Source organism: Passer domesticus, chromosome 18, assembly GCF_036417665.1.
Source record: "Passer domesticus isolate bPasDom1 chromosome 18, bPasDom1.hap1, whole genome shotgun sequence".
Classification (NCBI taxonomy): Eukaryota; Metazoa; Chordata; class Aves; order Passeriformes; family Passeridae; genus Passer; species Passer domesticus.
This window is the reverse complement of record NC_087491.1, coordinates 7,415,965-7,443,006: the sequence shown is the minus strand read 5'-3', so window position 1 is coordinate 7,443,006 and position 27,042 is coordinate 7,415,965. Positions and strand designations below refer to the sequence as shown.

General features: G+C 47.9%; 3 protein-coding genes across 35 annotated transcripts in view; 2 read left to right on the top strand and 1 right to left on the bottom strand.

Annotated features, from left to right (window-relative positions):
* The window catches only part of DNM1 (dynamin 1), a 65,270-nt gene extending 62,945 nt beyond the window's left edge, over positions 1–2,325 (top strand). For 8 of the 22 annotated variants that reach the window (XR_010348925.1, XR_010348920.1, XR_010348924.1 and 5 more), the window contains one exon: positions 271–2,325. Coding sequence is in view for 8 of the 22 variants with exons in the window: in XM_064393242.1 (XP_064249312.1) it covers positions 271–340 (70 nt within the window). In the remaining 14 variants the exon portion in view is untranslated. Of the gene's footprint in view, positions 1–267 lie in introns of all 22 variants that reach the window. The other 14 variants (XR_010348923.1, XR_010348921.1, XR_010348918.1 and 11 more) reach the window with 2 other exon arrangements.
* Positions 2,326–3,799: 1,474 nt separating this feature from the next.
* Positions 3,800–22,843, bottom strand: GOLGA2 (golgin A2). Of its 12 annotated transcripts, none has more exons than XM_064393221.1 (28): positions 22,709–22,843; positions 21,385–21,507; positions 20,971–21,051; positions 17,510–17,644; positions 16,847–16,890; positions 16,659–16,722; positions 16,141–16,200; positions 15,583–15,663; positions 13,837–13,875; positions 13,271–13,333; positions 12,939–13,032; positions 12,175–12,311; positions 11,580–11,638; positions 11,217–11,358; positions 10,110–10,199; positions 9,844–9,951; positions 9,661–9,748; positions 8,840–9,186; positions 7,910–8,023; positions 7,414–7,638; positions 7,073–7,172; positions 6,914–6,993; positions 6,189–6,342; positions 5,981–6,048; positions 5,602–5,704; positions 5,255–5,361; positions 4,927–5,095; positions 3,800–4,819 (listed from the first exon to the last, which is right to left on the bottom strand). In XM_064393221.1, the coding sequence occupies exons 1-28, from the start codon at positions 22,754–22,756 to the stop codon at positions 4,572–4,574; spliced, it is 3,171 nt and encodes a 1,056-aa protein (XP_064249291.1). In that variant the 5' UTR covers positions 22,757–22,843; the 3' UTR covers positions 3,800–4,571. The 12 variants fall into 12 exon arrangements, with proteins under 12 accessions (XP_064249291.1, XP_064249294.1, XP_064249292.1 ...); XM_064393224.1 differs by having other exon boundaries at positions 6,914–6,990; XM_064393222.1 differs by having other exon boundaries at positions 8,840–9,183.
* A 784-nt stretch (positions 22,844–23,627) lies between these two features.
* SWI5 (SWI5 homologous recombination repair protein) lies at positions 23,628–26,445 on the top strand. The gene is made up of 4 exons (XM_064393307.1): positions 23,628–23,894; positions 24,427–24,548; positions 25,492–25,586; positions 25,851–26,445. The coding sequence occupies exons 1-4, from the start codon at positions 23,643–23,645 to the stop codon at positions 25,913–25,915; spliced, it is 534 nt and encodes a 177-aa protein (XP_064249377.1). The 5' UTR covers positions 23,628–23,642; the 3' UTR covers positions 25,916–26,445.
* Positions 26,446–27,042: the final 597 nt, after the last annotated feature.

Here is a 27,042-nt window from a genome sequence, read left to right as displayed (position 1 = left end):
GTAAATCTCTGCACTTCCAAATTTCAGAGGGAGGCAAAACTGGCAGTCCAGGGGATTGCTCTGCTGCTGATCTGTGCTGTGCAGAAAGGGAGTGCGAGGCCAAGGAGAAGCCTCCTCCTTTGTGGAGCTGCACTCTGGGGGTTTGTGCCTCAGGTTGGACTCTTTTGCTGGCTCAGGCAAAGTGGAGAAGCATGTGTGGTTGTGACTGCAATTGCTGTGCTAACCACAGTGTGTGTTCTCTTGTTTTTGTTTCCTGCTTTTTCACAGCAGAAGGGGCCCCGCCTCACCTACTCGACCTACCATAATCCGACCGGCTGAACCGTCCCTCTTAGATTTATAACTTGAGGCTGTAGACAGCTGGCGACGAGTGCCGTGCTGGTGGCTTCCCCATTCCACCCTCCCTTCCACAGCCACAGTCACTCCTCTCATCCATCCCACACCCCTGCCTCCCACCACCCCTCCCCGGTGTGTCGTAAAACTCTAGCCTAGTGATTGAGCTCTTCGTCTTCGCTCGTGCGTCCTGTATTGCTTTGTGAGCATAGAGTAGCCTTCATGCAGTGGCATGGATCCCTGAAGTACACAGGCTCCTTGGAGAGATCAGCCACAGGGATGTCCTTAGGTCCAAGTGGTGGCTGTCCGTCCAGTAATTCCACCTGCCTAGTCTAGCCTGGAAAAGTGTCCTGCCTGCACCAGTTAGCTGTAGCACTGTAGCACCCAGGGCTGAGCTGTAGCTGTTTTCTTTCCTTGTAGTTTAAGACAAAAGCGTGGCTTAGCAAAAATATGCTGTCAAAACACATGACACCCGTTAGGAACAGATTAAATGTCCTGTGTATTAGCTTGACTTCTAAGGTGCAAAAATTTCACGTTGGGAACAGTGCAATCAACTTCATATCAAAGCGAGGCAGGGAGATGAGTGGAGGGGGGAATCAATGGCCCAGCCCAGTCTGAGATGGCACACACGCCTCAGCGTGCAGGGAGCTCAGGACCTGCTCACCCTCGGCTCCTGGAGCCGGGCCACTCCTGCTGGGGCCACGCTGGCTCCTGCCAGCAGTTGTCTTGCATCACCATTTTTGGCTGACTTTCCTGAACCCAGCAGGGCGAGGGGAATAGACACGCTGCTCCCCCCTTGCAAACGGACAGCCAAATGTTTCAGGGAGTTTGCTGTGTGGTGTTTTGTTGAAAATATTTCTGCTCTGAACTAAGCACATCTTTCAGTGTTCTTGGGGTACTGTGGTGACTTCTTCCGTAGCCTTTTCTTGCATGTGGATGGTACGTGTTTGGGGAAACTTGTAACCATTGTTGATCACAACTCATCTTAAGGTTTGGTTTTTACTTTTCATGCTACATGTATTTAAAACAAAAAAAAAAAAGACTTGAGAATTAAAAAATATATCAACCCTGTACATCTCAGATGTCATGTCTCTACCAGAGCTAAATGAACCACCTGTGTTGCAGGCTGTCCTCCAGGCCTGACTGCTGTTGAAGTTCTCTCGTTTCAGTGCTATTACTCTAAATTTCTGTTGTGGATCCTCTATTGCTCTGATGCCAGTTCCTTTCTGTATTTTAACTATTGTTTTACTACTTCTCCTTCTCCTCCCCTTTCCCTTTTCCTTTTTCTTTGTTTTTCTTGTCTTTAACCTCCAGCCGGCCGGGTAAGGCCAGTCCCGCCCGCCCGGAGAGCCCAAAACCACCATTTGACATGTAGGCCTGCTCCCTCTGAGACTCTTTGCCTGCCTCTTAGCTGTTCTGTCCTGGAATGGTCTGACTCCAATCTCACACATGGCTTGTTTTGTTTGTAATTTGTGACACACACATATCAGATGTGATTGTAGTGAAACTGTTTTTGGGGGTTTTTTTTGTTTGGGTTTTTTTTTGTTTTTCCTTCCCAGCTGCTTAAAGGAGTTAAACAAGTATATTGTAGTAATGAGAAACATATCTTTACTGTTATAAATATCTATAAATATATATATAAGATGAAAAATCTATATCTGTCCAGGTGTTAAAAGCCATTTGTGCTTCCATGTGAATTTTAGGAAATACTTAAGTAGGAAAAGAATATCTATATACATATATATATACACACACATCCAAAAAAGTTAACCAAATCCCAATGTTGAGTTTTTGAGCTGATTGTTAAATTCTCTGCTGTGTGCAGTTGGGTTATTGTATTACCCCAGACTTGTGGGTGAACTGTCTCAGTGCTGGTAGTAGCTGTGATGCAGTTTGTGATCTACCTGTCACTCTTGTTTATTGGATGAAATAAACTCTCATTTCTGTATAATGAAGGTCTCTATGACTAGAATAAAACCATCTCTCTTTCTCTTGCTTTTTCTCTGGGTGGTTTTCAAGCTGTGTTTGAATGTAACCTGATCTTTTCATCCCATAGAGTTTACAAGCTGTACATGCAGTCAGGGGCTGTCACTGATAGGGAAGGGGGAGCAGATCTGCATCAGCCCTGAGTGTCCAGCAGCTGCACTAGAGTGAAACAGCTTGTCAGGTGCACAAAGGTAAATCCCTGTGCAGAAGGAATTGTGTGGAGGTGCTTCAGAGATGAGGCAGACAGAAGGTGGGAGTTTGCACACAAATTGTTTCTTAAAAGGGATTTTTGCCTGTAGTGCTTGTGGAACACTTTGTGCTTGTGGAGACATTGAGTGAAGGTCCAGGAATCACTCCTGAAAGCAGTCAGGGTAAAAAATTAATCTGAAGCCAGAAATTGTATTAAATGCTAACCGAGAGCCACCTCTCAGGCTTGTCAGCAGTCTGTACAGAAAACATTTATGAAAGCTCAGTGAAAACATCACTGTCAGGGCAGGTGCTTAATAAAGAATTCATTCTTCTCCTTTTCTGGACAAATTTCAAGGTGGTCTATGCAAAAGAAATGCCTCTAGTCAGTGCCCCTCTGAATAAGTTTATTCAGAAAGCAAATTTGTAACAGGGTTAAGTCACCTGTGAACAGACCACAGACCTCCTTCACTGGTCTTGTTTTCTTCACAGTTCTAGAGTAAACACCCAATAGCTATTTATTCCTTTTACAGTAATACTCTGTCTTAAATCACAGCCCTTCCCCTTTTAGTTATGATACAGATTTATGAATGGCCTGAGCAGCTGCAAACACTGAAAGGCTTAGTCTCTCTTCAAGGAATATACAGTATTTTACACAGATACAGAATGTACATACCCCATGCTCTGGGGAGCCCAATCACTTGTGCTGAGGAGAGACTGACATCACTTGTGCCATTTAAATGAAAGGAGTTCAGAAACCAGCTTCCCCTGGGGACTCACAGGAAAGCACTGATGGCTCACACAGCACAATCTCTGCTGTTGAACAGACACAAATCCTGTGCTTCTGCCTTCTATCTCGGCAGGTAACAGGGTGGAACAGCAGCCCAAACTGCTGTGTTTGATTACATAGCTGCAATGATCAGGTCCCTTTATCCTCCCCTGTGGTTTCCCTCAAAACTCCACTGCTGACACCACCCATCCTAAGAACAGGCAGTTCTTGCCTGAAGGCAGATTCAGTTGCAGGATATCCACATGCAGTTCACATGGCATAAACTTCCACACCCAGATTTGTTTTGCTGCTGTTTCAAGGAATGCTCTCCTCCCTCCATGTTCTATTTTCTCCCTAGAATCAGGGCTATGGCTTCAAGGCAGGGCCATGACACTTGCTGCTGTCTGTCCCAGGACCTTAAACATGGGCCATGGGCTCTGGGTTTCCACTCATCTCCTGTAATCCTTACCAAAATGGGAGAAGAGGAAAGTTCAGGGATGGAGAACTAGAACCCCTAAAGTCCAGAAATTCAAAACGAAGCATGTTTATTAAGTGGTTTCCTTTTACTTAATTTCTCCCATTTCTTAAAATAAATAAAACCTTCAGACACATACAAGTGAAACACATCATCCTTCAAAGTGCAGTTACATTTCCACCCCACTCCCAAGAATCACATAAAGCTTTGTCAAGTAACCAAAAGACCCCTCAAGGCTCCCCTCGGTCCCTTCCCCTGGCAATGAGAACAGACAGGGCTGAGCTGCCTGCTGGGGGCTGATCTTCCGAAATACAGCTGCAAGAGGCAGGGCTGCAGCAGCAAGGGGGAGTTTAGGATACGTAGTATGAAAACAAACCCAACCTGCTGAGAGTCCAAAGAGTCCATCACCAGAACAGTTAGTTACTCTGGGAGCCCTGGAAGAACTGGGCTGATGACAGGCATGAGTGATGGATCAGAACCGTGTGAAGCTCCTGTGGCAGCAGACTCTGGGACAAGGGATTAAGTCATTTTGCCAAAAGTCATGGACTCCCTTTGCCCCCAGTCTGGGCCTGGCCTAGGTGATGTGGCAGCACCAGCTGCCTCCCAGGATGAGTTAAGAGTCTGCCTGTAGTCCACACCGAGTAACAGAAAAGAGAAAGAGAAGATGAGGTCTGATGCTCGAGTTCCATCTGATACAATCTCTCTTTACTGATGTCTTTAGGAACTGTTCTCACCAAGAGCACTGAGCAGAGGTATGGGCATGTACAAGTCCATCAAGTCCTTTCAGGCCCACAGAAAGTTGCTGTCAGGAAGATATAGCACCTCTTACACTACCATGATTTTGACCTCATCGTTCTCATCAGCACGGTAGAAGAAGGGAATGCATGGGTTTTCCAGCAGGGAGCCCAGCCTCTCCTGAGGGTTCTGGATTTCTCTGAGAAGCTGCATTATTTGCTTTGCCGTGGGGTCCTCTTGGTTTGGCTGAGCAGCTTTACTGTCAGCATGGGGGAAACCGGATTGATGAACAGCAGCCTCTTGTTCTGCTTCATCTGACAGATTCACCTCTCGTAACCCTGCAAGGAGCACACACAGGGCAGGCAGGTAACTCCTCCCATCCACAGCCAAGGCTGAGAGCAGGGGCTGTTCCCCCTGCTCAGAGCTTGTCCTGGCTGCAGCTCACCTGCTCCGTCGGTGGCGTTCAGCTCAATGCGCCTCTCTGCTGGCAGCACACCTTCAGTCTGGCTTGCCAGCAGCTCTGGGTTCTGAGCAGCTGCTACATACTTGCTGTACCATTCATTTCTTTCCCTGACCAGGCGCATCACTAAGTCCTGCAGTTCCAGTAGTTTCATCTGCACCAAAGTAAAGGAAAGCCCATGAAACATGCACACAAACACACTGCTGCAGTTTGCAGTCCTACTCCTGTCACAGAATTAGGAAATGAACACACAAAGGTCTGCGCTCCCCAGGCCCACCCTGCTTGGAGTAGTGCCACAGAAAAGAGTCCTTGCCTTCATCTCCTCCTTGTCCTGAGCCAACCTGCTGATATACTCCTCTTTCTCCTGGTGCCGCTGTTTGAGGATAGCCCTTTGACTCTGGTACAGTGCAATGTACTCCCCTGGAACACAAGAGAAGCCTCAGGAGTGTCTGCAGGATTGGGGTACAAGCCCCATAGTGAGGTACGAGGCACAAGGACCCAGGAAATCCAGCCCTGGAGTGGAGACCTAGCCCAGTTAGGCAGCAGTAGGAGACAGGGAAGCCTTGGTACTTTGAGAGCTCCAGCTCCAAAAGCTGTTGGGGACCTTCTGTTCCCACATAAACAAGGCACTGAGCGAGCTCCAGCCTGTGCTGAACGTACCGATGGTGTCGGTCTCCCCGGACAGCTGGATGCAGCGGTGCTCCAGCTCCTCCAGCCGCTCCTGCAGGTCGGCCTTCTCCCGCATCAGCTCTGTGAAACGCAGCTGCACACACGTGGGGTCAGTCACCTGGGCTGCTCACACACACACACAACGCCTGTGCTAAACATAACACCCCCCGGCACTGGTCTGAGCCTGGGGAACAAATCCTGCTCCTTTACAACCAAGCAGTGAGCAAGTTTTTAGGATGGAGCATCTTTTTATGGAACATCTGCTGCTTATTCCCCTACAATCTGTGTTGTGTTGTGTTTGTCTGACACTGGATCCTAGTCTGGCTGAGCAGTATAATAGGGCTGAAAAAACATCAGATGCTTTGCTTACCTGTAGCTTGTCCATGGCAGTTTTCAAAGCCTCGTGAACCTCCACTGGAACAGTATCCATAAAGGAGCCTGGAAGGGATGTGTGCCATTTACAGTTTCTCCTGGGGCAGGGTGCACTCACAGACCCAAAAGTCTGTCTCAGAGCAGCCATGGCCAGCTGGCCCAGCATGTCATGGTCACGCTGTCCCCAGACTGTACTGAGACTTTACCTCCATCCAGCGTGACGTGATGTTGCTGCTCCTGCCTAAGAGCTGTGATTTGCTGCAGGAGGGTTCTGCACTGCTGCTTCTGAGCTGCCAGCTGCTTCCTCAGATCTTCTCGCTCCTGCTCCACTTGGGACATGGCAGAGGTCACGAAAGTGACCTAAGAAGAATTTCAGAGTGTGGACATTAGTGCTTCCCCTGCATTCAGCAGGATCTATGGTGCATCTCAGGACAGAATAACAGTTTACCCCATTTTATTTATGGGTGTGAAACCAAAGAACTGTGTGACTGCCCTGGAACTAAGCCAGGGAGCAGCTACTGCCTCTTCTCATTCCCAATTAGTGCAGGTTAAAAACTGGATCCCTTGAGAGCTATTTGACTGCAGTATTATGACTGTACTTGCAGATAAATCTTGTAGATATTTGACACCATTTCCAAATTGCCTTTCAAACTAAAAAGAACATCATCATCAAAGCCCCATTAAAGAGCTGCTCTGCCAGCTGAGTTGTCATTATAAGGAAACCACTGCCAGACTTCCAGCCTGTTTTGCAAGGATGCTGCAGCAGTCTTGGCTTTGCTGCTATGCACAAGGAACTGTTGCATTTCCCTCATGACTGCACTCAGCTGGTAGGACAACAGCTGATAAACCTCGCTGCAATTTAACTGGTTTCCTTTTCTAGATATTTGTTTAGAACTAAAATCAAAGGCTTTTCTACCCATTTAAGACTCACCATTTCTTCATGGCTTTCAAACTTCTCTGGGATCACAAGAGAAGGTTTTTGGACTTCTTCAGTCATTGCTTCATCGCCTTCTGTAAAAGAAGGAAGGTGAACAAGGAGGCAATGCTGCAGAGACCCCAGCTCTGCCTCCTCACTGATGCAGCCACTCACCCTCCAACTGGTGCAAAATCCTGCCGTCCATTTCTGCTGCCAGCTGACTGATCTGGGCCTGCAGCTCTTTGTTTTCCTTGGCTACGGCTTCTAGACTTTCCTGCAAGAGAGAAGCAGAGGATCACAAAAACCTGCACAAGCCAGACTGCAAACAGTCATTTCATCTTCAGGCAGTAGCACCACACACACAAACACACAAGCAGTACTTTGCTCCAAACAGGTACAACTCATCTGTAGGGCACGGGGTAATTACAGCATCACGGCCCAGGGTGGAAGGGACCGACCAAATCTCTCCCTTACTGATTACCTCCCATCTTTCCACTTGTCCTTTTTACTGTTACCTTTGTCTGCTGCAGCTCTTTGAGGTGCATTTCCACTGTCACCTTCCCCTGGACCTCCTCGTGCTGCAGGCGATCCATGAGCTGTGTCTGCAGCAGGAACTGCTTGTGCAGTTCGTCCTTCTCGGCAGCCAGCTGCTGGAAGGCCAGGGTGTACTGCTGCAGGTGGCTGTAGCACTGGTCCCGCTGCTCCTGCAGCCCACGGGCCTCCTGTGTCTTCAGCTCCAGCTGAGAGAACAAAGTCAAACCACCACATCAAACCCTTTCTGCCTGAAAAGCTGTGACATGATCCAAACTGTCAACACTGCCCCAAAGCCACCAACCAGGCAGACAGCCACCATCTGCCCCCACATGCTGGTCCCCCACATCAGGCAGCAGATGATAGGGGAAGGCTCCCAGCTGGATCTTTGCAGTACCCACTTCCATCCTTCCATCAGTGTCTGGGAAGTTGCCAGCAGTTTGCACAATCCAGCCCTGCCATCCCCCTGCTGGTGCTCACCGTCTCCTTGAGCTCCGCCAGGTTCTCCTGCAGCTGCCCAAGCTTCTTGGCCAGCTCCTTCTTTACGTGTTGCTCTGACTGCAGGGCACTTGTAACCTCCATGTTTTCATTTGTCTGCAAGACAAACACGACTGTGTAAGGAAACTGCCCCAGCCACCATGAAACAGGCTCTCAGTACACCACGTTAGTTCCCAGTACAACAGGGTGCCATCCCATGTTTTTGTGGACTGAGGGCCATAAATTGACTTTTAGGGCAGTAAATAGCTTAAAGAAAGGTTCAGAAGATGGGAGAAGAACAAGGAAAGAGACAGGGGAATTGGTGCTGGGACAGTGCCAAGAAGAGGCCTGGCACATCATGCAGCCTGTCAGCTCCAAAGCAGATGGGTGGTATGAATATCCCAAAGAGAGCCACAGACATTCAAAAACAAGGAGTTCAAAAAGGACTAAAGGAAAAAAAACCCAACAGCTAGACCCTGTGTCAGTCTGCTAGGGCCCCAGAGGGAAAATGTTACATTGAAAGAAGCAAAGCAAGAGTAAGGATTCAGCTCTAGGATGGGTAAGAATGACACCAGCAGAAGAGAATACTGTTGAAAACTTCCTCATGGGCAAATACAAGGGAACAGGAAATGAGTATCTACAGGTAAAAGGGCAGGAGGAATACCCAGGGACATAAACAGCCTGACTGCCAGGGGATGAGAAGGAAAAGGAAACAGTTCTGGACAAAGATACTGGTTCATCTCCTAGAGCACCTGAAGGAGTAAGGAACTGGAGGGAACCTCCTGGAATGGCACTATGTATCAAAGGATGGAGCAGCCAGAGTCTCAGAAGGTAAGACAGGGATAATGCTGCTGCCAGCTTTTCACATCTGCGCTACAAAAGGATGGCACCAGTGAGGGAAGCAGTGGGAAAAGATGCACAGAAGAGACCTACCAGTTTGACAAACCCATTCTGCAGCTCAGCCAGCTGCTCCTTCAGATCCCTGTTCTGGCTCAGTGCCCTGCTGATTGTGGCCTTGTCACTCTGCATGTCCTCCAGGATCTGCTGCCTGTCCACAGCCTCCTCGCTGTAGCGCTGCACGGTCTTCTCCAGCTCCAGCAGCCGCTCCTCCTGCTCCCGGTTCAGGTGGCTCAGCTGCTCGTTGTCCCGCACCTGGGCCTGGTACTGCCCCTGCAGCTCCTCCTTCTCCTGCTGCAGCCGCTGCATCTCCTCCTGCAGGCTGAGCTCGGCTGCCGTGGGCCCCGGCGGGGAGGCAGGCTCGACATCCATGGGCTTCACTGCTGAGGAAATGCAGCCAGAAGGGGCTCAGTCACAGGGAAAACGGCTGGGTGAGACATATCCCTGCTGGATACACAAAGCACACCCCAGCCCATAGGGCTCTGTGATCCAGAAGGGATCAGCAGCTGCAGCATCCAATCCTCAGTGCACAGCACTGAGAGGAACAAAGAGCAAACCTACCCCAAACCCAAGCACAGCATCCTCCTGTCTGCTGCTGACTCCCTCACAGCCCTAGCAGGAGCATCCTGCCTTCCCAAACTCCTGGGCCAGGGAGGCTGACAGTACAGTCAGGCCAGTACTACAGACATAACCAGGCTGCTGATCCATTCATTGCAGGAGTTCACTTGTTCTCCTGTTTCCCAGGAGAAAAGGGTTCTTAGGGTCACCTGTCTCCATCTGCCTTCCCAGCATCAGACCTACTGCACAGCATCTGCACAGCAGGACAGAGTTATCCAGCCCCACTTTGGAAGCCCTACCTGATGTGCTCAGCAGCTCTGTAACATTGTCTTCCAGCTCCTGAATTCTGGCCATGTGTTTCTCCTTCTCCTCTGCCATTGTGTGGACCTGCAAGGCCACACAAATGAAAATTGCAGCAATGTTCATGGGGCATTTCCTGCTGCCTGTGTTTGTCCAGAGCTGGGATGCTGCCCCAGGGTTACCTGCTCGGCGAGCTGCTGCACCCGCTGCTGCCAAACGCTGCCCTCCTCCCTCAGCTTCTCCACATACTGATCTCTTTCTGCCTGCAGCTGCTGGAGTGACTCTGAGAGCTGTTCAAAACAAAAGCAAGCAACATCATATTGGCTAAAAAAATTTGGTTTAAGGGATAAAACTTGAAGAAATCAGTGTTAGTGCAAAGCTCAGACTACATTTTTCTGCCTCAAAAGTAGACATCAAGATTTGGATCATATTTCATACAACCCCTTACCTGAGCTACCTGGGTTTCCATGCTTGCCTTCTCCTCCAGAGCCATCTGCAGCTGCTGGTTTGCATCCAGACTCCCTCCCTGGCTTGAGAACTGTTAAAAAAATCACAAAGTTAAGGCAAAATGTTAATATTCAATTCCTGCACAGCCTTTCCCCCTGAGAGTAACCTGCCACATGATCCATGTTGTAACCTTCTATAATTCTTTAAAGTGCTCCAACTCATAGTGAAATTAATTGTTAAAAAAAAAATAGGGAGATTAAAACCAAAGAGCTGAGATTTTAGTCCTATAAAACAGGCTGAACTGGGCAGCTCCTCCCTACCAGTTTTACATTTATTATTTTTTTAATTTAGAAAATAGAATTCAATCAAACTTTGGCTCAGAAATTTTGTGCATTTCCAGAGTCTCCATTATACAGCCATATCAGATGGTATAAAAGGCTGTGACCTTAAAAGTTGTCAGACATGTCAGGAATTTAAAGCCAGTGTCTGGAGCATGTCAGTGGACTGAGCAGCAAGGCTGGTTCAGCTGAGGCACAGGACTTTTCCCAGAAGAGCAGCAGTTGGCTTAATTTCAAGGGTAATTTAAGACACAGTCTCTAGGAATTAAAAAAAGAGCATTTTCTTCCCTCCAGGCTCAGAGTTAGACCAAGCTTGCTCTCTGACCTGCTAACAGCTGGCTCCATGCATTCCTTCCCCAGCTGACTTCAAGCTGCCACTGTCCAATTCACCACCTTCCACTGGTGGGTACAAACACCACCCCCACTCAGCTGGTTACTCAGTGAGACTGCAGAACTAAATAACCAAAATCCTGAACAGACACAATCAGAAAAGTCACTGTATTTCCACATTTCACCCTCTCTCACTGTACAACAGTTTTAGCAGACTAATGTGACATTGCTTATCAATCAATGTGTGCTTTTCAATCAATTTACAGCTCCAACACCTTAAAGAACACAAACTTTTCTGTTCCACTGAGACCTTGCTGAAAGCTTTTTCCTAGGAGGATGTCTTGATGGGATTTCATGCCTTCCTTTAAAGCCAGGAGTTAAGTCTTGCCCCCTCTCTCAGAAGGAAGTGTGGGGGTGTCATCAGTGTCCTCTGCCCTCACCTGTTGAATCATCAGTTCAGCCATTTCCAATTTCTTCTGCAAATCTTCCACATCCAACTTCATAGCTGAGTTCTGGGACACCAGGGAGTGAACTTTCTCTGACAGTTCTGAATTCTGCTGTTTTATTTCCTCACTACTTTTGCTAAAACAAACAAAAAATTAAAGTGGCTCTGGGTCTGCTGATGTCCAGGTCAAAGATCTACAAACCAGTGTTTCCTGGCAGCCAGAATCACAGAAACATCACATCTAGTAATTACATTTTTTTTTTTTTAGTTTAATATCCAGCCTCCCAAGTCACCACCTGTGGTCTTTGCCACTTGTTGTTTTGGGGCTCTTCTGCAGAAATGAGCAGAAGGGACTTACCTTCGTTTGTACAGTTCCAGTTTCAGGTTGTCTCGCTCCTTCACTAACTCTTTATTGTGCTGGAGAAAAAGGAAATTACTGATTCATCTATAGACTTCAGCCAAACAAATAAGGTATTAAAAAAATACTTCACCTTTAACACATCAGCTAAAACAGAAAAGGTCATAACTTTGGCAAAAACTTCAGGACAGGTTTGCTTAGAACCTCCTGAATTTTCCAGGAACAAGTCTGCTCAGTCTTTTCAAATGTGATGCTCAAGTATTTCTGCAAACTTCTGGATTAAAGACAATACTGAAGTGTGTGCTTGATGGACATTTCTGGGACAAAGTGTCTCTCTTGTGTGGAGCTGCCAGACTAATGAAGTGAGGTGCCAGGTTTGAGGACACCAACTGGACCATATGATTAGTCACAGAAACTTGAATGAAGTTTGCCTTGATCATGGGGAATACAGGGCTTTTAAAGTTTAATTAACAATTAACAAAATTCATTTCTGCCTCTTCTCCAAGCAGGGACTGCAGACTTTGCAGCAGTGTAGTAATAAGCAAACAGCCAAAGGCAGAGCTGCTGGTTAAGCATAAACAGAGGTGACTTTTACCTTCTCTGACTGCTTCTGCTGCATGGAGATGGAGGACAAAGTGCGCTCCAGCTCCGAGACTCGCTGGCGAGACGAGTGTAAGCGGGCAGCAAGGCTTTCAGCTTCTCCTGGACAAGTCAGAGCACAGTCAGTCGAGGCTAGACCACAAAGAGCATTTCGGAACTGGCTGAACAGCACTTTCTACTTTGTCAACAAGCTCTTCAGGCAGCACAGAACTAAATCAGCAGAGCTGGCTCCGCTCCTGGCTCCACAGGTGATTCACTAACAGCCCTGGGAGCACAGCTCTCTCTAACTACCTGCCTCACTTTTAGAGGGAGATGATGAAACTTCCTTTGCAGAACAATAGACAGTATGTTGTTTGGGTTTGTTGGTTGTTTGTTTTTTTTTTTCTATTAGAATAAACTACTCAAATGTAGTTCAGAATAAAAAGCTTGGCTAAGACCTAGATTAACATGACAGCTGTGTGGGAGGCAGGGCAGAAAAGGGAAACCAAGTTTTAAAAGAATTAGAAAGGAACGGTCTGGGGTAGTCACCAGGCCCAACAGAACTTACAAGGCTTTAGTGATGCACAAAAGAACCTCGACTGCCATGAGACCAACATGCTCCCATCTGGGGGCAGCTAGGATGACAGCAGCAGTGCCAGTGCCAAAGGCTGCTCACAGAGAGGTCAGGGAATGCTGTGAGCTGGCTGCCAACAACTGTCATGCTTGTGCCTTGACATCCACAGTCCAAGCCCAGCCCGAGCTGCAGAGACAGTCACGTACCTGACTTCTGCCGTGCAGCCTGCTGAGTGTGGCCAAGGGCTGTCTGCAGCTCAGACTTCTCAGAAACGAGAATTCCAATAGTCTGGATATGAACCTTGGGGAAAGGAAAATCAGCTCAGCACAAAACTTCTTTGCTTGCCACTGCAACATCACTGTTGCCACAAAAGGACAGTTCAGTAAAGAGCTCTTGCAGTTAAGTACAGTCTGGCTGACACTCACAGTTTTGCCAAAGGAATGGACTTCTGCCTTCCAGGATAAGGCCTATAAGTGCTCAGTAATCCACAAAACAGCAGAAGTCAGGTGATATTACTGTAAGGGAGGCTCTGCATTACCTGTAACTGCTCCCTCAGTGCTGCTTGCTCTTTAGAAAATTTCTGTTCAAACTCCTTCTTTTCCTGTAGAAACAAATAATGCCTGGTCAGCACAAACATGCAGATAATTAACCCTTGTTTTTACATCAAACTAAAAAAGCAGGAATTAATTGGTACCATTTCTAGCATCTAAATATGCCATTATTTTTAAAGACATGCTTAATCTTCCATTATTTGAACTACTTAATCATTTTCCCAGACCAGCAGCAACAGCACAGTGCAACCACTGCAGCACACACGTGGCAGTGTTGGAATGGAAGCTCCTGGCAAGGATCTGAACTGTTACCTCCTGCCCCCACTGCACTCCTGCAACTTGAGCATTTCAATATTAGCTTTGGTCAAAATAAGAATGCTGCCTGTCAGGCCCAACTTGTGAAGTCAAAATATTAAACCTTATGCTACAAATAAAACTGAATCTAACACAAGACAAGATCATGCACTCTTGTGCCACAATCCATTGTGTTTTCTACTCCACAGAGAAACAGATACCTATTTCTGTACCTATCCAAAAATAGGACACACTTTACCTTCTCCAGCTGATTCACTGCTTCTTGGTTCTGCTGTTTCTATGGAAGAAAATTGATGCACTAATATTAAGAGAAAATACTCTCATACTGAAACATATTTTCACTTTGATGAAGTAGGATATATGCCCAGTTAATGAAAGGAGAATTTCCATTTCTGTAGAAGACTAGGAAGTTCATCTGAGCTATTAAAAGTAAGAGATTTGGGGCTCCCTTCACTAATACATGTTATATGTTTTTCATTGTCCAGTACATTATCACAGTTCTCCTCCAATACCTCTGCTGAAACCCCTCAATGTTCCTATCTGAGCATCCAGCAACTTCAGTTTAAACTTGCAATATCCCACATCTATTCAATTAGTCACAGTCAAACTGCTGTTAGGAAAATCAGCGAAAATGCTTTTAATAAAAGACAAATACCTAAATCCCAAAGCAAAAGTCCTTTGCTTTAAGTGATTCCTTAGACCTCTATCCCAGTTACCAACTGGCCAAGTCATGCAGAGCTGCACGTACGTTGGCAGGCTCCCACCAAGGTGGAATGAGACAGGGCTGAAGCCAGATGCAAGGAAAGGGATAATTCTGTCCCAGCCAATTTCAGTCTTATGGGTGAAACACTGGAGATCTGTGACTGCACAAAGTGCATCTGTAGGTGTGAAGGGGACAAAGGCTGCCCAGGCTGCCACCAAACCCTGTTTGCCCTTTGCTGCTCTTGTCCCCCTGGCAGTTTTCTCACAGATACCTCTAAGTAACTACATAATTAGTATTTTTTTCCTCTTCCCAAAGGATGAATATTGCCAAGGTGTTTCTTTATTACCACTACTACCTCAGTGCATTTTGAAACATGACTGCACATGGAAAGATGATGAGGTTTTGATTTTAGCAATACCAGCACACAACCAGGAAAAGCAAAGGCAAGAGCACAAATGCAGCAAAGGCCCTACAGAGTTCCAGACAAACAGAAAAGCTGGCAAAAAATGAGAATCCTGGGTGGGCAATGCACTGTACCTCTGCAGCCCAACTAAAACACAAAAAGAACAAAACAAAAATAACCCAAAACCAAAAACTGAACAAAAAGAGGGGAGTCATGGGGTACACTGGGAAATGCTGAACTTGGGGGAAAAGTGTAGTTTTAGAGAAACAAAATGGGGGAAAGTATTTCACACAAGAAAGGCTCTTTTCAGTCTGGAACAGATCCACTTAGTTGCATTTTTTGCAGTGTTAAGGCTGAAGGCTGAAAAGCAGCAGCAGGAATCCATGCAAGCCACAGGACAAAGCAGTTCATTCATTGTGCCAAGACAAGCTGAGGATATGATCAGAAAACAGCCCCAGGCTCTCTTGGACCTATTGCTCCCACTCTGCTGATATATTTAGAACAGCATCACCACCTGCAGAAACAGGTTTTCACACTGCTGCCAGCACCAGAATTCTGTATTTCAGATTCAGAGCAGGACTAGAAATGCTGTTTTATGAGGATGCTTATCATCCAGGGACAGTGTGAGGAGATCAACAGAGCACACTTAAATGGAAACAACAAAACTCTGTTTCTGCTTCCTCAGATGAGCCACCACACTCACAAGAGGCCTTAGGCTTTGATCCTCTCACAGGTTTTCCACCCAGCCCATTCTGTTCCATGCAGAGTGCTGTTAAGCAGCCTTCCTTGTGGCACCATGAGGGAACCTTGCAGACACCCAGAGAGCGTGGAGGAGCAGCAAAGACAATGTCAGACTGGTTGGTTGGATTGTTTCTTACCAATTCCTCTATCTTTGTAACGAGCTGTTTGTTAGTTAGATTGCTGGAATCCAGGGCTACTGCCAGCTCCTGGTAACGTGTCTGACGGGCACATGCATATAGGAGAAAAAGGAAGGAGCAGAAGAGGAGGAGGGAGGGGAAAAAAGCAATAATTAAAAAGGACAGAAAAATAAACCATTATCAAAATTTGATATAATCAGATTCTCCAAACAAAACAAAATCTGTGGTTTGAACAAAAGCAGCTGGGATGTCAACCTATTTTATCCATTTCTGCTGAGGCCTCATTTTGACATAAAAGTGAATCAGGAATAAGAACTGCAGTTGCAGGGAAGCCAGATTATCCCCAGTCCCCAAACTGGGAACATCTCTAATAACTGCCTCTGACTGTGGTGATCACAACTGCCCAATTAGAGCCCCAGGTGACACTACACAGTGATGTATGTGATCTGTGCATTCAGTTAGGCCTCACTAACACCGCTGTAAGCACAGAATCCAAACAAGTGATCAACAATAGCAAATAAGAAAAATAAAAAACATGACAGACTGAGAACAACTTACTTCCATTTCCTTAATATTTGTGGAAGAAACAGCACTTTCTCCATTCACATACGATGTAGACTAGAAGTAAATCAAGTAAGTCAGTTTTAGTCCTCAAAGCAAATCACTACTAGGTAAGATCCCATTCTAAGTGTAACACTCCTTATAGCACCTGTCACTTCAAACAACCACACACAGACACAGAAAACACTCTTCTGGCTCAGGATAGACACTGGCTGCCCCTGTGACAAGCTGATGTGGATTATTCAGACTGACTTCATATTTTTTTCCAGTAAATCAAGACTACATCTTTCCATGAATACTACAATTCATTCATCCCACTCTGCTTTTCTTCCTACTGCTGAAATCTTAAATTCCTAAACGAGGATTTTTTGCTCCTCAATGTTTAAGTATCACATTGGTTAGTAGGATGGCTGCAGACATCTCTGAGATTGAAGAGTGTTTCTTTGAGCTGTCTGCTTAAAGTTCCACATCACACACCAAGAGAATTAATGGGACAAAGGGATGAAAAGGAGTACCTGGGACACCAGGCCGTTGAGCTGCTCAGACAGCTGACGGAGACCCTCTGTTGATGAGAAAGACCTGGGAACAAAGATCTGGCAATGAAAACCTCTGCCAGAGAGCTGCCCAAATCAGCACACCATTGGGGCAGGAATAAAACCATAATTTGCTGGGATCCTGTTGCAAAGCCAACACAGACACTCACCTGTTCTCTTCCAAAGCATTTTTATGATCTTCAGCTTCATTCATCTGTGGATTAAAACATAAAAACTTGTAAGCCTGTAAAAGATGGGAGTCACTTATGAATGTGTCACTAAGACTTGATTACACCTGGGCTCAAGTTTCACAGCTCCTGTAATTACTGCTTCCCAAAGGAAGATGAACTTAAAACCACCAACTCAGCCCTGGCTTACACATCATTTCTGAGTGGTGTGAGTCTGGAATAGAGAAATTCAAGTGTATCAGGCTTTATGCCTGCTATCCTATTTAAGGATATCAACACTTCCTATTTAAGGATAATCAACACTTTGCTGAAAAAAACTACAACTGAATCTTTTATTAGTAAAAGGAAATACAGACTGATTGGACTGGAGACCTGTCTTATTAAGGGTACTTTCAGCTAATGAAATAGGAGAGAAGGGGAAGGAAGGCAGCTCTGGAAGCTGCAGGGCCATGTGCATGCTAGCACTCCCTCTGCTCTCACAGGCAGATGATGCCTGCATGGAGAGTGGAGAATATAGTATTTTTAATAGGGGAAAACCTGAACTAGTCATGTCATATCTATGAAGGTCACCTTTCTCCACACTAATGTGGCATCGCTAACCAATACTGAATGGTTCAATGGCAGTATTGATGATAAGTCACAAACCTGTGTCAGCTGCATGCTCTCAGGAGCAGGCAGAACAGAATCACAACTAGGGAGGCTGTTGCTGTTAGATAGCACAGGGACATCAGGAGCAAGCTGTTCAGCACTACGAGTGGCAACATCACTGTCAAAGTATGCCTGTCACAAAACACAGCACAGGATTACAGCCTTCATGCAAAATGAACAAACACACACAAAAGCACATCACCTTGTGGCCTGCCTGTGAAAACCAGACCCATGTGAACAGTCATTAACATGTGGAAGGGAACCTGTGTTCTCCCCAGAGCAAAGAGGTGGCTGCATCAACCACAGACAAACACTGTCCCAGAGTGTGTCCTTCCATAAAGAACCAGTGTCCCACAATCCAACTCTCTTTTTTGACACAGGGCAATAACATCACCCAAACTCTAAGCTCACACATGAGATTCACTGCAAAAGATTAACCAGAAATCAAGTAAGGGCAAAGCCAAATGTCACTGTGCTTTGAAAAGCACCACCTTTGAGGTATTCCTGGGGAAAACACAGATCACTGTATGCAAATGAAGATGGAAAAGAACAGGGGAGTGACTACTTGAAAAATGGGTTAGTCAGACTCAAGTGCTCTGTCTAAAACTCGGTGAAATTTGTGGCATGCCATGACCCACCAGTTTAGAAACAGGACATTTATGAACAGGCCAGAGGGAGGGTGGATGGGAGCAGGTGCCTGTGGCCCTGCTGGAGCCATGGATCCCATGACTAGAAGAATCTAAATAGAAAAGAGAAGTGCCAAAAAACTATTTCTGGACAGCAAATTCTCATCTAGCCTCTGTGGGAGCATGGGTGGCACCTGCAGCCCCCTCTGTGAAGCCACACTGCACTGACCCATTCCATCTCCTTACACAGCACTAGAGCCAGAGATCCAGCAGTGCTCTTGTGTTTTACAGCAATTTGATTGATTTCATCAGCCAGCTCTACTAAGTCATCACTTAAAAACACAACAAAACAAAAGAGATAATCTCAGTATTCAGGCCCACCAATATACTGCAGCTCTCTGCAACTCCACCTGAAGAGCTCCCTCTTACTTCAGTTACTTCCTTCTTGGCACTTCAAAGGAACCAAGAAATCTCTCTCTCTCTTGGCAATCCCTGTTTACCTGCTCAGTACCTCACTCACTAATCCAGCAGCAAGGTTAAAACAGCAACAGTGGAGACAGATTTAATGAAGGTAGTAAGTTGGAAGACTACAAAGGGAAAACAAGAATTTTCTGAATTTCTTTTTAGCAGGAGAGGTACTGATGCTCTGAAGGAGCAATATATGTTAGGTGCTTATTAGGAAGGTCAGGAACTCCCTCACTTCTTCCAGCTAAAGGTTACTTCACCTTTATCAATCACACACTCATCAATATAAACATCAGAAGGATAGGAAGAATTCCCCAGTGCATCTCAAAACGACAATTTCTTCTGATCAGAACAGTCTTTCTGCCTAATACTTCCAAGATGCAGGAACCAGTAATGTTCCTTAACCACAAGAAGGTCCTTCCTCCTTTCCTCACAAGTAGCAGTTTTGTAATAAACTGTCAAAAAAACCCCAAAACTATTTGAACAATTGAATTTGTTGGAAACAAAGGCATTAGAAGCAAAACACTTATATGGAAATTATGCTTTGTGACATTCCAATAATGTAGAATAAAAGTCAGTAATTCTGCTCAGCTTAGCATGTAGTAGGATCCATTTGCTTTCACACAAAGGCTTTGACTTTGCTGATTTTCCTCCGTTTCAGAGCCAAGAAAGCTGAAGTGAGGGAGAAGGGAGGGCTCTGCCTCACATGAGACACCAATGGCAGCAGCAGCTCAGCTGCCACTGATCAGCTTTTCTGCCCTATTAGCATCAAGTTTCTAAACAGCATTCTCCTGACTCAGGATTTTTACAAGACAGCAACTGGAATGAAAAATTGTTCCATCATTACATACTGCAGTTAAAGATAAGTTTTCAAATAATTCCTAAAATCCCAGGCACAACAATCCAAATATTCAGTAATAGCCAATCAGATCAAACTGTATCTCTGAGGAAAAGAGGGAAAAAAAGGGAAACAAGAATGAATAGAGCAATAAATTCTCCCTTTGCAGAACATGACTAAAGCTGTAGACACAGGCAGGCCTTCACTGCAAGGCTAAGTGTCACCTCAGCAACAGCACTGGACCACCTATCTTCATCTCACCCTCCAATGGGAAACAAGTCTCTTTTTCCAATATTTAACTTACTCTGAGCTCACAAGTATTAACTGAAAACAGTCCCCAGAACAACAGGGACACTTCAGTCACAACACAAGTTTTCTGAGGCACACCCAGTACCCCAAAGCTGGCAGGGTGTCTTCACATCACTCGAATTCTGCTGGTACAGAACCTACACAACACAGTCCAGCTGGTGGAACTCTGTGTGTCAGACATAGTATCACACAAAAGAAAAATAAAGGAAAAAAGGATACAGAGGCAATTCAGAGGGAATTCCATTCCACCTGGCAGGTTTCATGTCATCTGTCATGTGATTACTATAGTTATATTTATTGCTGGAGACCCAAGGATATGCATTAAATATAACAATGAGCCACTTTATGACAACTACATTGAAACAACAGGAGGGAAATAAGCTACCAAAATGATGCAAGTGAAAATGAAAAGCAGAGCTTTGGTACAACAAAACTGGAAGAACATTCTCAGCTACAAAATTTGACTTCTCTGAGTTTCTATCACAGTTTGGGCCTTATTTTAAATAAACTAACTGTCTGGAAATAAGTGTTTTTAAAAGGCTGTTTGTTCATGTATGCTCCTGAACACCTTTCCCTTGCTTCTTGGCATACTTCCTGCCCTTTCCTCTTCAGGATCTTGGCAATGTGAAGACGCTAAAGCCTGTACATGCCTGGCTTTGAAGTATCTGACTTCCTGCCTAAGCATATTTACAGCCCTGCTACTTGCCAGACTGTACATCACCTGTGCCAGCTTCATCGCCTGTCATAGATGGGTGGCTGGAATAACCAGCCAGTGCAGCTGTTTGCCTGGAGATGAGCACAAACATGCCCTTCAGAAACCAAGCTCAGGAAACAAAGCAATGACACTCAGAGCAGGAGAAATACAGAACAAGAATTCACTACCTCTTCCTAGTGCAGTTTTCCTCAGCTGTTATAAGTGAGTTTATTGCCTCACCCCAAATTCCTGTTTTCCTCCAAGCTCAGCTGTCTCAAGAAAGACTTTTTGACAAGGCTCACTTTTTGACTTGTTAACTTTGACACAAACCAGAAGGAAACAAGCACTTAACAAGCAATGGTAACAAAGAGCTCCATGTTAATAAAAACAGCAACAAAACTGAAGCAACTGACAATGGATATGAGAGGACAAGGCTCCATGCTGGAGATGGAGCTCAGTGTGAGCAGAACCCGAAGCATGCAGGAGGGAGAGCGAGTCACTGCGAGGGACACGAGCACTGCCTCACCTTCCTCTTGTCCAATGAGGGTATGGCTACCCCATTGGAGCGGTTAAGGTCTGACACCAGCACCTTCAGAATGTTCTGAATCTACAGGAGGCGAAAGAAAAGGGGAAAGAGAAACAGCTGAGAAGGACAGAGAGAAAACATCAATCCAGGGCAGCCAAGGAAGCAGCCTTGTCCAGCTGGTGAGGACCACACGCCTCGCTCAGCCCAGCAGCTCTGGGCACACCCAGGGCACTGTCAGACTCCAGTGCCAGCTGCACCCTGCAGAACTGCAGCTGCCAACTGCTGCAGCACACTTCACACAGCACCTACACCACTCAGCTCTTACCCCAGCCCTTCCAGCTTCGGTCAGATTGTACAGAAAACCAAAGAAGAGGGAGGTGGCAAATGATTTGAGAGAAAGCATGAGGCACTCACGTTCTCTGGAGGCTGCTGGTCGTCGGTGGTGGGAGTCGCAGGTCTGCTGCCTTCTTTAGTTTTGCGTTTCTTCTTAGTTCCTGCAGTTGCTCCAGGGCTGTTCTTCTGCTGGTATTCCTTCAGCTGTGAACAGAAGAAGACGAGTCTGAAGTCCAAACAGAATATGCCCTCTATAACCCCAAAAAACCCTCAAAACCTAACTGCACTGGTAAAAATACAAATCAAGTGTAAGGACAAGATGAATGCTCTTCCATGAATTCATCAGTTTGGGGGAAAAACAGGAATCAAAATAAGCCCAGAGAAGGCTAAAGTTAAGATCAAAGTGATGAATTTATGACAACAGTGGTAAACATTCAACTTTTGTTTACAGCCAATGCTGTTCCTGGGAAATTGTTTCATACTCCATAGTGCAACTAAAAGGAGATTGAAAGCACTGGTTTGGGGGATTTTCAGGGTTATAACTAAGAGCAATGAGGCAAAATTAATAAAGGGCAATTAATCCTACATGCAAAGTGAAAAAGCACTGCCTGACAGTTAAATCTTCCACTCCATGAAAGATTTTATGAAGGACAGTTGCAACCCCCACAGCAGACACTGCAACAACTGCGAACTAAGGGGAGAAACAATCTATAAATGACTTTTAATCGCATCCACGTCGCCCAGGAAGTGCGGGTCTGATAAGATGTAACTCGAATCCCGCCAGGACTGCCGGCATTTCTGTGCAATTCCCGCACGCCCGAGCCCCAGCGCGGCGGGTCCCGGCAGTTGTTTATGCAGATAACCGCACCCCCGGCCCGCACAGCCCGGGCCGGGCACGGCGGGGCAGCGGGGATGGAGAAGGACGGAGGAGGATCCCATTATTGCTAGGATTTCAAAATGGAAGCCTGAACTGCTCCAGGACACTTTCCCGTTCCTGTGACTTTGACACAGAAGCGCATCCCGCCGGGACGCAGGCAGCCGGGCCGCCCCGAAGGAAAAAATAAGGGGGAAAAACGGGGGGAAAAAGGAAGGCGGGGGGGAGCAGCAAGGAAGGCGGGGGGGACACGGCACCCGCACGCCAGCCCGGGCAACCCTCACAGCCCCGCCGCCTCCCAGGCCCGGCCTCGCCCCGCCGCCCGCCGAGCAGGCCGGGCCGCAGCCCCGGACGGCCGCGGCTGCCGGGCCCCACAGGCGGCCGGGCCCGGAGCGAGGGGGCGGCGGCGGCCCGGCCCGCGCCCCTCGGGGGAGGCCGCGCCCGGCCCGGCCCGCGCGGGGCTGGCGGTACGCAGCCGCCCCCAGCCCCGTCGTGCCGCGTCCCGCCCCGCCCGGACCCCCGGCCCCTCACCTTCTTCTTGGCCGCGGCCAACCGGCTCTGCCTGCTGCCGTCCGCCATGTCCGCCCCGCGCCCGGGCCACGTCAGCCCGCCAGGAGCGGCGGGGGCGGCGGCGGCTCCGCCCCCGGCCGGCCCGCTCCGCCCCGGGACAGCCCGGGGTGACACCGCGGGACCGCCCCGCTCCGGGACACCCCCGCCCCGGGACAGCCCGGGGTGACACCGCGGGACGGCCCGGCCCCGCTCCGGGACACCGTGGGGTGACACCGCGGGACGGCCCAGCCCCGCCGGAACACCCCGATCCCCGTGTGACACCCGGCTCTGTCCCGCTGCTGTAGTGACCCGACAGCCCAGAGCAAATGCCGGGAGGGGCAGCCCCGCTGCCCTCGCCTTTGCGGGCGCGTTCCGCACAGCCGCCTCGCGTTCCGCCTGCGGTGTCCGGGCGCTGGTCCCGCGGCAGCGCAGGCTGCGGGGTCGCTGTGTGTGACCCCAAATCCTTTGACGTTCCAGGCGCGGCAGCACCCGAGGCTCGGGCAGCCCCGGCTCTGAGGCACGGCGCTCACAGGGACGCGGCTCCCTGCGGCGGGACGGGCCCCAGCGCTGCCCGAGCCTCCGTGCGGGACTGGGGGAGCCGGGCCCCAGGGAGCTGCGGTGGCCCGGCGGGACACAGGGACAAGCAGGGGCGTGGGCAGTGCTCACTTTGCAAAAACAACATTGCAGGGGTGCTTAAAGACTGGACGTGGCGCCCAGTGCCGTGGTCTGGTTGGCATGGTGGTGCTCGATCACAGGGCCGATCTTTCGAACCACATTGATCCAGTGATTCCGAGTGACCCCGACACCCCCTGAGTCCCCGTCCCGGCTGAGCCGCGGTGCTGAGGTGTCTCTGAAGCACCAAATGTGACCACCTCGGCTGCGGCCACTGGGGGACAATTGTGTCGTGCCACACCCAATGTCACCTGCAGCCCCACCGCGGTCGAGCCCGGCAGAGGACTACAGAGGACTACAACTCCCAGCGTGCCGCTCGGCGGCACGACTACAACTCCTAGCGTGCTCCGTGGCGGGGGAACTACAACTCCCGGCGTGCTCTGTGGCGGGGACTGCCGCTCTCCGGTGTGGCGGAGCCCTCAGCCCTGGCCGAGCGGGCCCCGCCGAGCGCGGGCCGCAGCCCGCCGCGCCACCCGCCGCGGGCCCTGCCCAGGAGGTAGGAGCCGGTTCCCCGCTGCCCTTCCCCTCCCCTCCCGGGCCGTGCCCCGCCGAGGCGGCGGTCCCGGCCCCTGACGCGGCGCTCTGCTTTGCCAGGGTCTCGGCCGGCGGCCGGCGGAGCGGCGCGGCCGCGTTCCGGGCACCGGTGAGTGCTGCGCGGGCTGCCCCGGGAGCCGCTCCCGCGGGGCTCAGCCCGGCCCGCTGGGGAGGGATTTCCCTGGAGGGTTCCCCGGGTTCGCGCTGTGTCCTGCTGGGAGATCCTCCCAAAAGGCACATTGTGGGGTTTCATTATTTATTTTCACTTTACACTGTAGCTGTCGAAAGTGCGGTTAGATGTGGGATGGAGCAGCCTAGCGTTATGGACACTGATCCACATTTTATTTGAGCACCCCCTCCCTGCCCTGGGGATGTTTTTTTCCTTTTCTCCTGTTTTATTCAGTGGTATATACACTATTTTCCCATTCGTACTCCAGCATTGTAGCATCTTACCCAGAGCTGAGCTCCTGCTATGTGTGTTCTGTGTTCTACAGATCCCATCTCCCAAGTCCTTCCAGCCTGATGGAGCCAGCGAAGAAGCCCTGCGGTGTGAAATCAAAGAGCTGAAACAGAAAGACCTCGCTCTAGACCAGGAAATTGCACAATTATTGTCAGAGTACGTCCTTGGCAGGCCCAGTGTTTACTTGATGCCTTAATTATTTTTGTTTTTAAAATAAGATGTGATCCAGGAACTGGAGCTGAGTTGACCTCTATGATGCCATTGTTGGCGTGGTGCAATGCTGGTTACAGTGTTGTAAGTGATGGGACTTGTTAGAGACAAGAGGGAATTCTTTCCACTTCATGTGGCAAAGCAAAACAAGTTTTACTAGGAGCTTGCATAAGAGGATTTCTGTTTTAGCCTGGGTGTTCCTGAGGTAATTATGTGTTTACTGGGATAATTTTAGCCATTTGTTATTTGTTGTGAAAGACTGGTATTTTCAGTGTAGTGCATAGGATGGAAGTGGTAAAACAACAAAGGCTGTTCCAGAACCCCTCTTCATTTATCCTCAAGGATAAACAAACCTTCTAGCAACAGAACAAGAGGAAATGGCCTCAGGCTGTGCCAGGGGAGCTTCAGGTTGGACATCAGGAGGAATTTCTTTGCTGCAAGGGTGATTAAACATTGGACTGGGCTGGCCAGGGAGGTGAGGGAGTCATGGTCCCTGGAGGTGTTCAGGAGATGACTGGATATGGCACTCAGTGCTCTGCTTTAGTTCATATGGTGGTGCTTAGCCAAAGGTTGGACTTGATGCTCTTGGAGGTCTTTTCCATCCTAAATGAGTCTACAATTCTTAATTTTTTCCCTATATACAGGTTAGAGATACAGATCAATGGAATTCACCACAAACTACTGTTTCTACTGGATTCTGAGAACTTGGGTGCATTGGCTTTCTTGAGCTTATTTAGATCCTTCATGTTCAGGACTTGCAGCAACTGCACTTTGCTGTGTTCAGTCTCTGCTTTTGAGGTGCCAGGCTTGGGTATGTCCCAGAGGAACATACCCAGGGAAGCCCCAGTCCCTCTGTGCCATTTGTGACCTCTCTGGTGTTGTTTTACAGGGGCTACAGCCTGGAGGAACTGGACAAGCACATCTCTCTGCTCCATGAGTACAATGAAATTAAAGATGCTGGGCAGATGCTCCTGGGCAAGCTAGGTAAGGAAGGGAAAGCTGTTCAAGACCTTCTTAGTCAGTGTTTTCATACACACACAGAAAGAAGCTGCTGCCATGGAGGCAAAGCTTGTGTTACAGATTCTTCACTTTAAAAAGAGTGTTTGGGCAAGCATGAGGCACAGCTGCAAAACCTTGGGTTTCTTGGCTATGGGATGTGCTATGGGATAATTAGGGGAGGAAAACACCAAGTTTCTGACTCATTTGATCTTTGTTTACTGACAGCAATGCTGTTTCTTTATTTCCTAGCTGTTATCCGAGGGGTCACTACAAAACAGCTCTATCCTGAGTATGACCTGGAGCTCAGTGACTAGTCCTGAACCTGGAGACTGCCATGTCCTGCCAAAGTGACTGTCACTGGGCCATTACACACTGGTGTCATCCTGGTTTGGGAGAGACAGAAGGTGGAAAAGGAACCTTTGGAAAAGGGATTAGGATTTTAGCTAATTTCATGTACTACCTGATCAACAGGATTTTTTTTGAGAGGTTGTAGTTCAGGTTGATGTTGAACCTCTCCCATGGAGCCTTTGATTCCCTGCAGTATCCAGGGGCTGTTTGGTTACTGAATGGATAGAGGAAGTGAGGACAGACACATGTGCAATGTAATAGCTGCTTTGAAAGGAAAACCCTTAGAAGAAAGGAGGGAAGAAGGCAGAAATTGTGGTGGTTTGGGGGTTTATTTTGTTTTATCAACAAGTCCAGAGAAGTCTGGGTATTCTGCGTTTTTGTACTTACCTGCTCTGGTATCTGGAGGTTTTGTATCATTTCTGTAGTAAATGGCAAAATGTAAAGTTGTGTTGAACTGTTCATTCTGAATAAAGCAGCCTTCACATCTGTCAGTAAATCACTTTAAGAGCCATAAAACACTGCATGAACCTGCAGTTCAGGGAACAAATTCTAAAACTATATTGAGACAGCTCTAACATGAGTTATTCAGATGTTTTCTCCAGGAATGTGCAGGTGCAGAATCACTTTTGTCTGCTCTAAGTGCAGAGTCATGGTGGCAGTGAGAGCTGTCCTGGACAGTGGATGATGTTGGGAGCATGAGTGCTTCAATGTCAGTGTGAGGGCTGAGGGTGACTGCACAGACTAAATTTGGCTGCTTTGGGCAGTTGGAAGTGATGAAGTGCTCTGCTGACTGCAGATCTGTTGTCCCTTTTCACTCAGACTTGATGTCCTTCTGCCCATCTTTACTTTCCAAGACCTTCTAGCCAGTAAGTTTCCCCTGTGCTCTCCAGTTATGCCCATGCTGCAGTCTGCTTACATCCAAATTTGAATCAAATTAATCTGTCTTCATTGTGGTTGGAAGCCAGAAACCAGTCACAAGGCTGCTGAGAACAGATAATTTGTTTTACACTCCTGGCTCTGGATGTGGCACAGAAATGTCACTAATAGTGTCTTGTTTTGCCTTAAAAACTGTGGGGAGTGGTCTCAAGCAGGA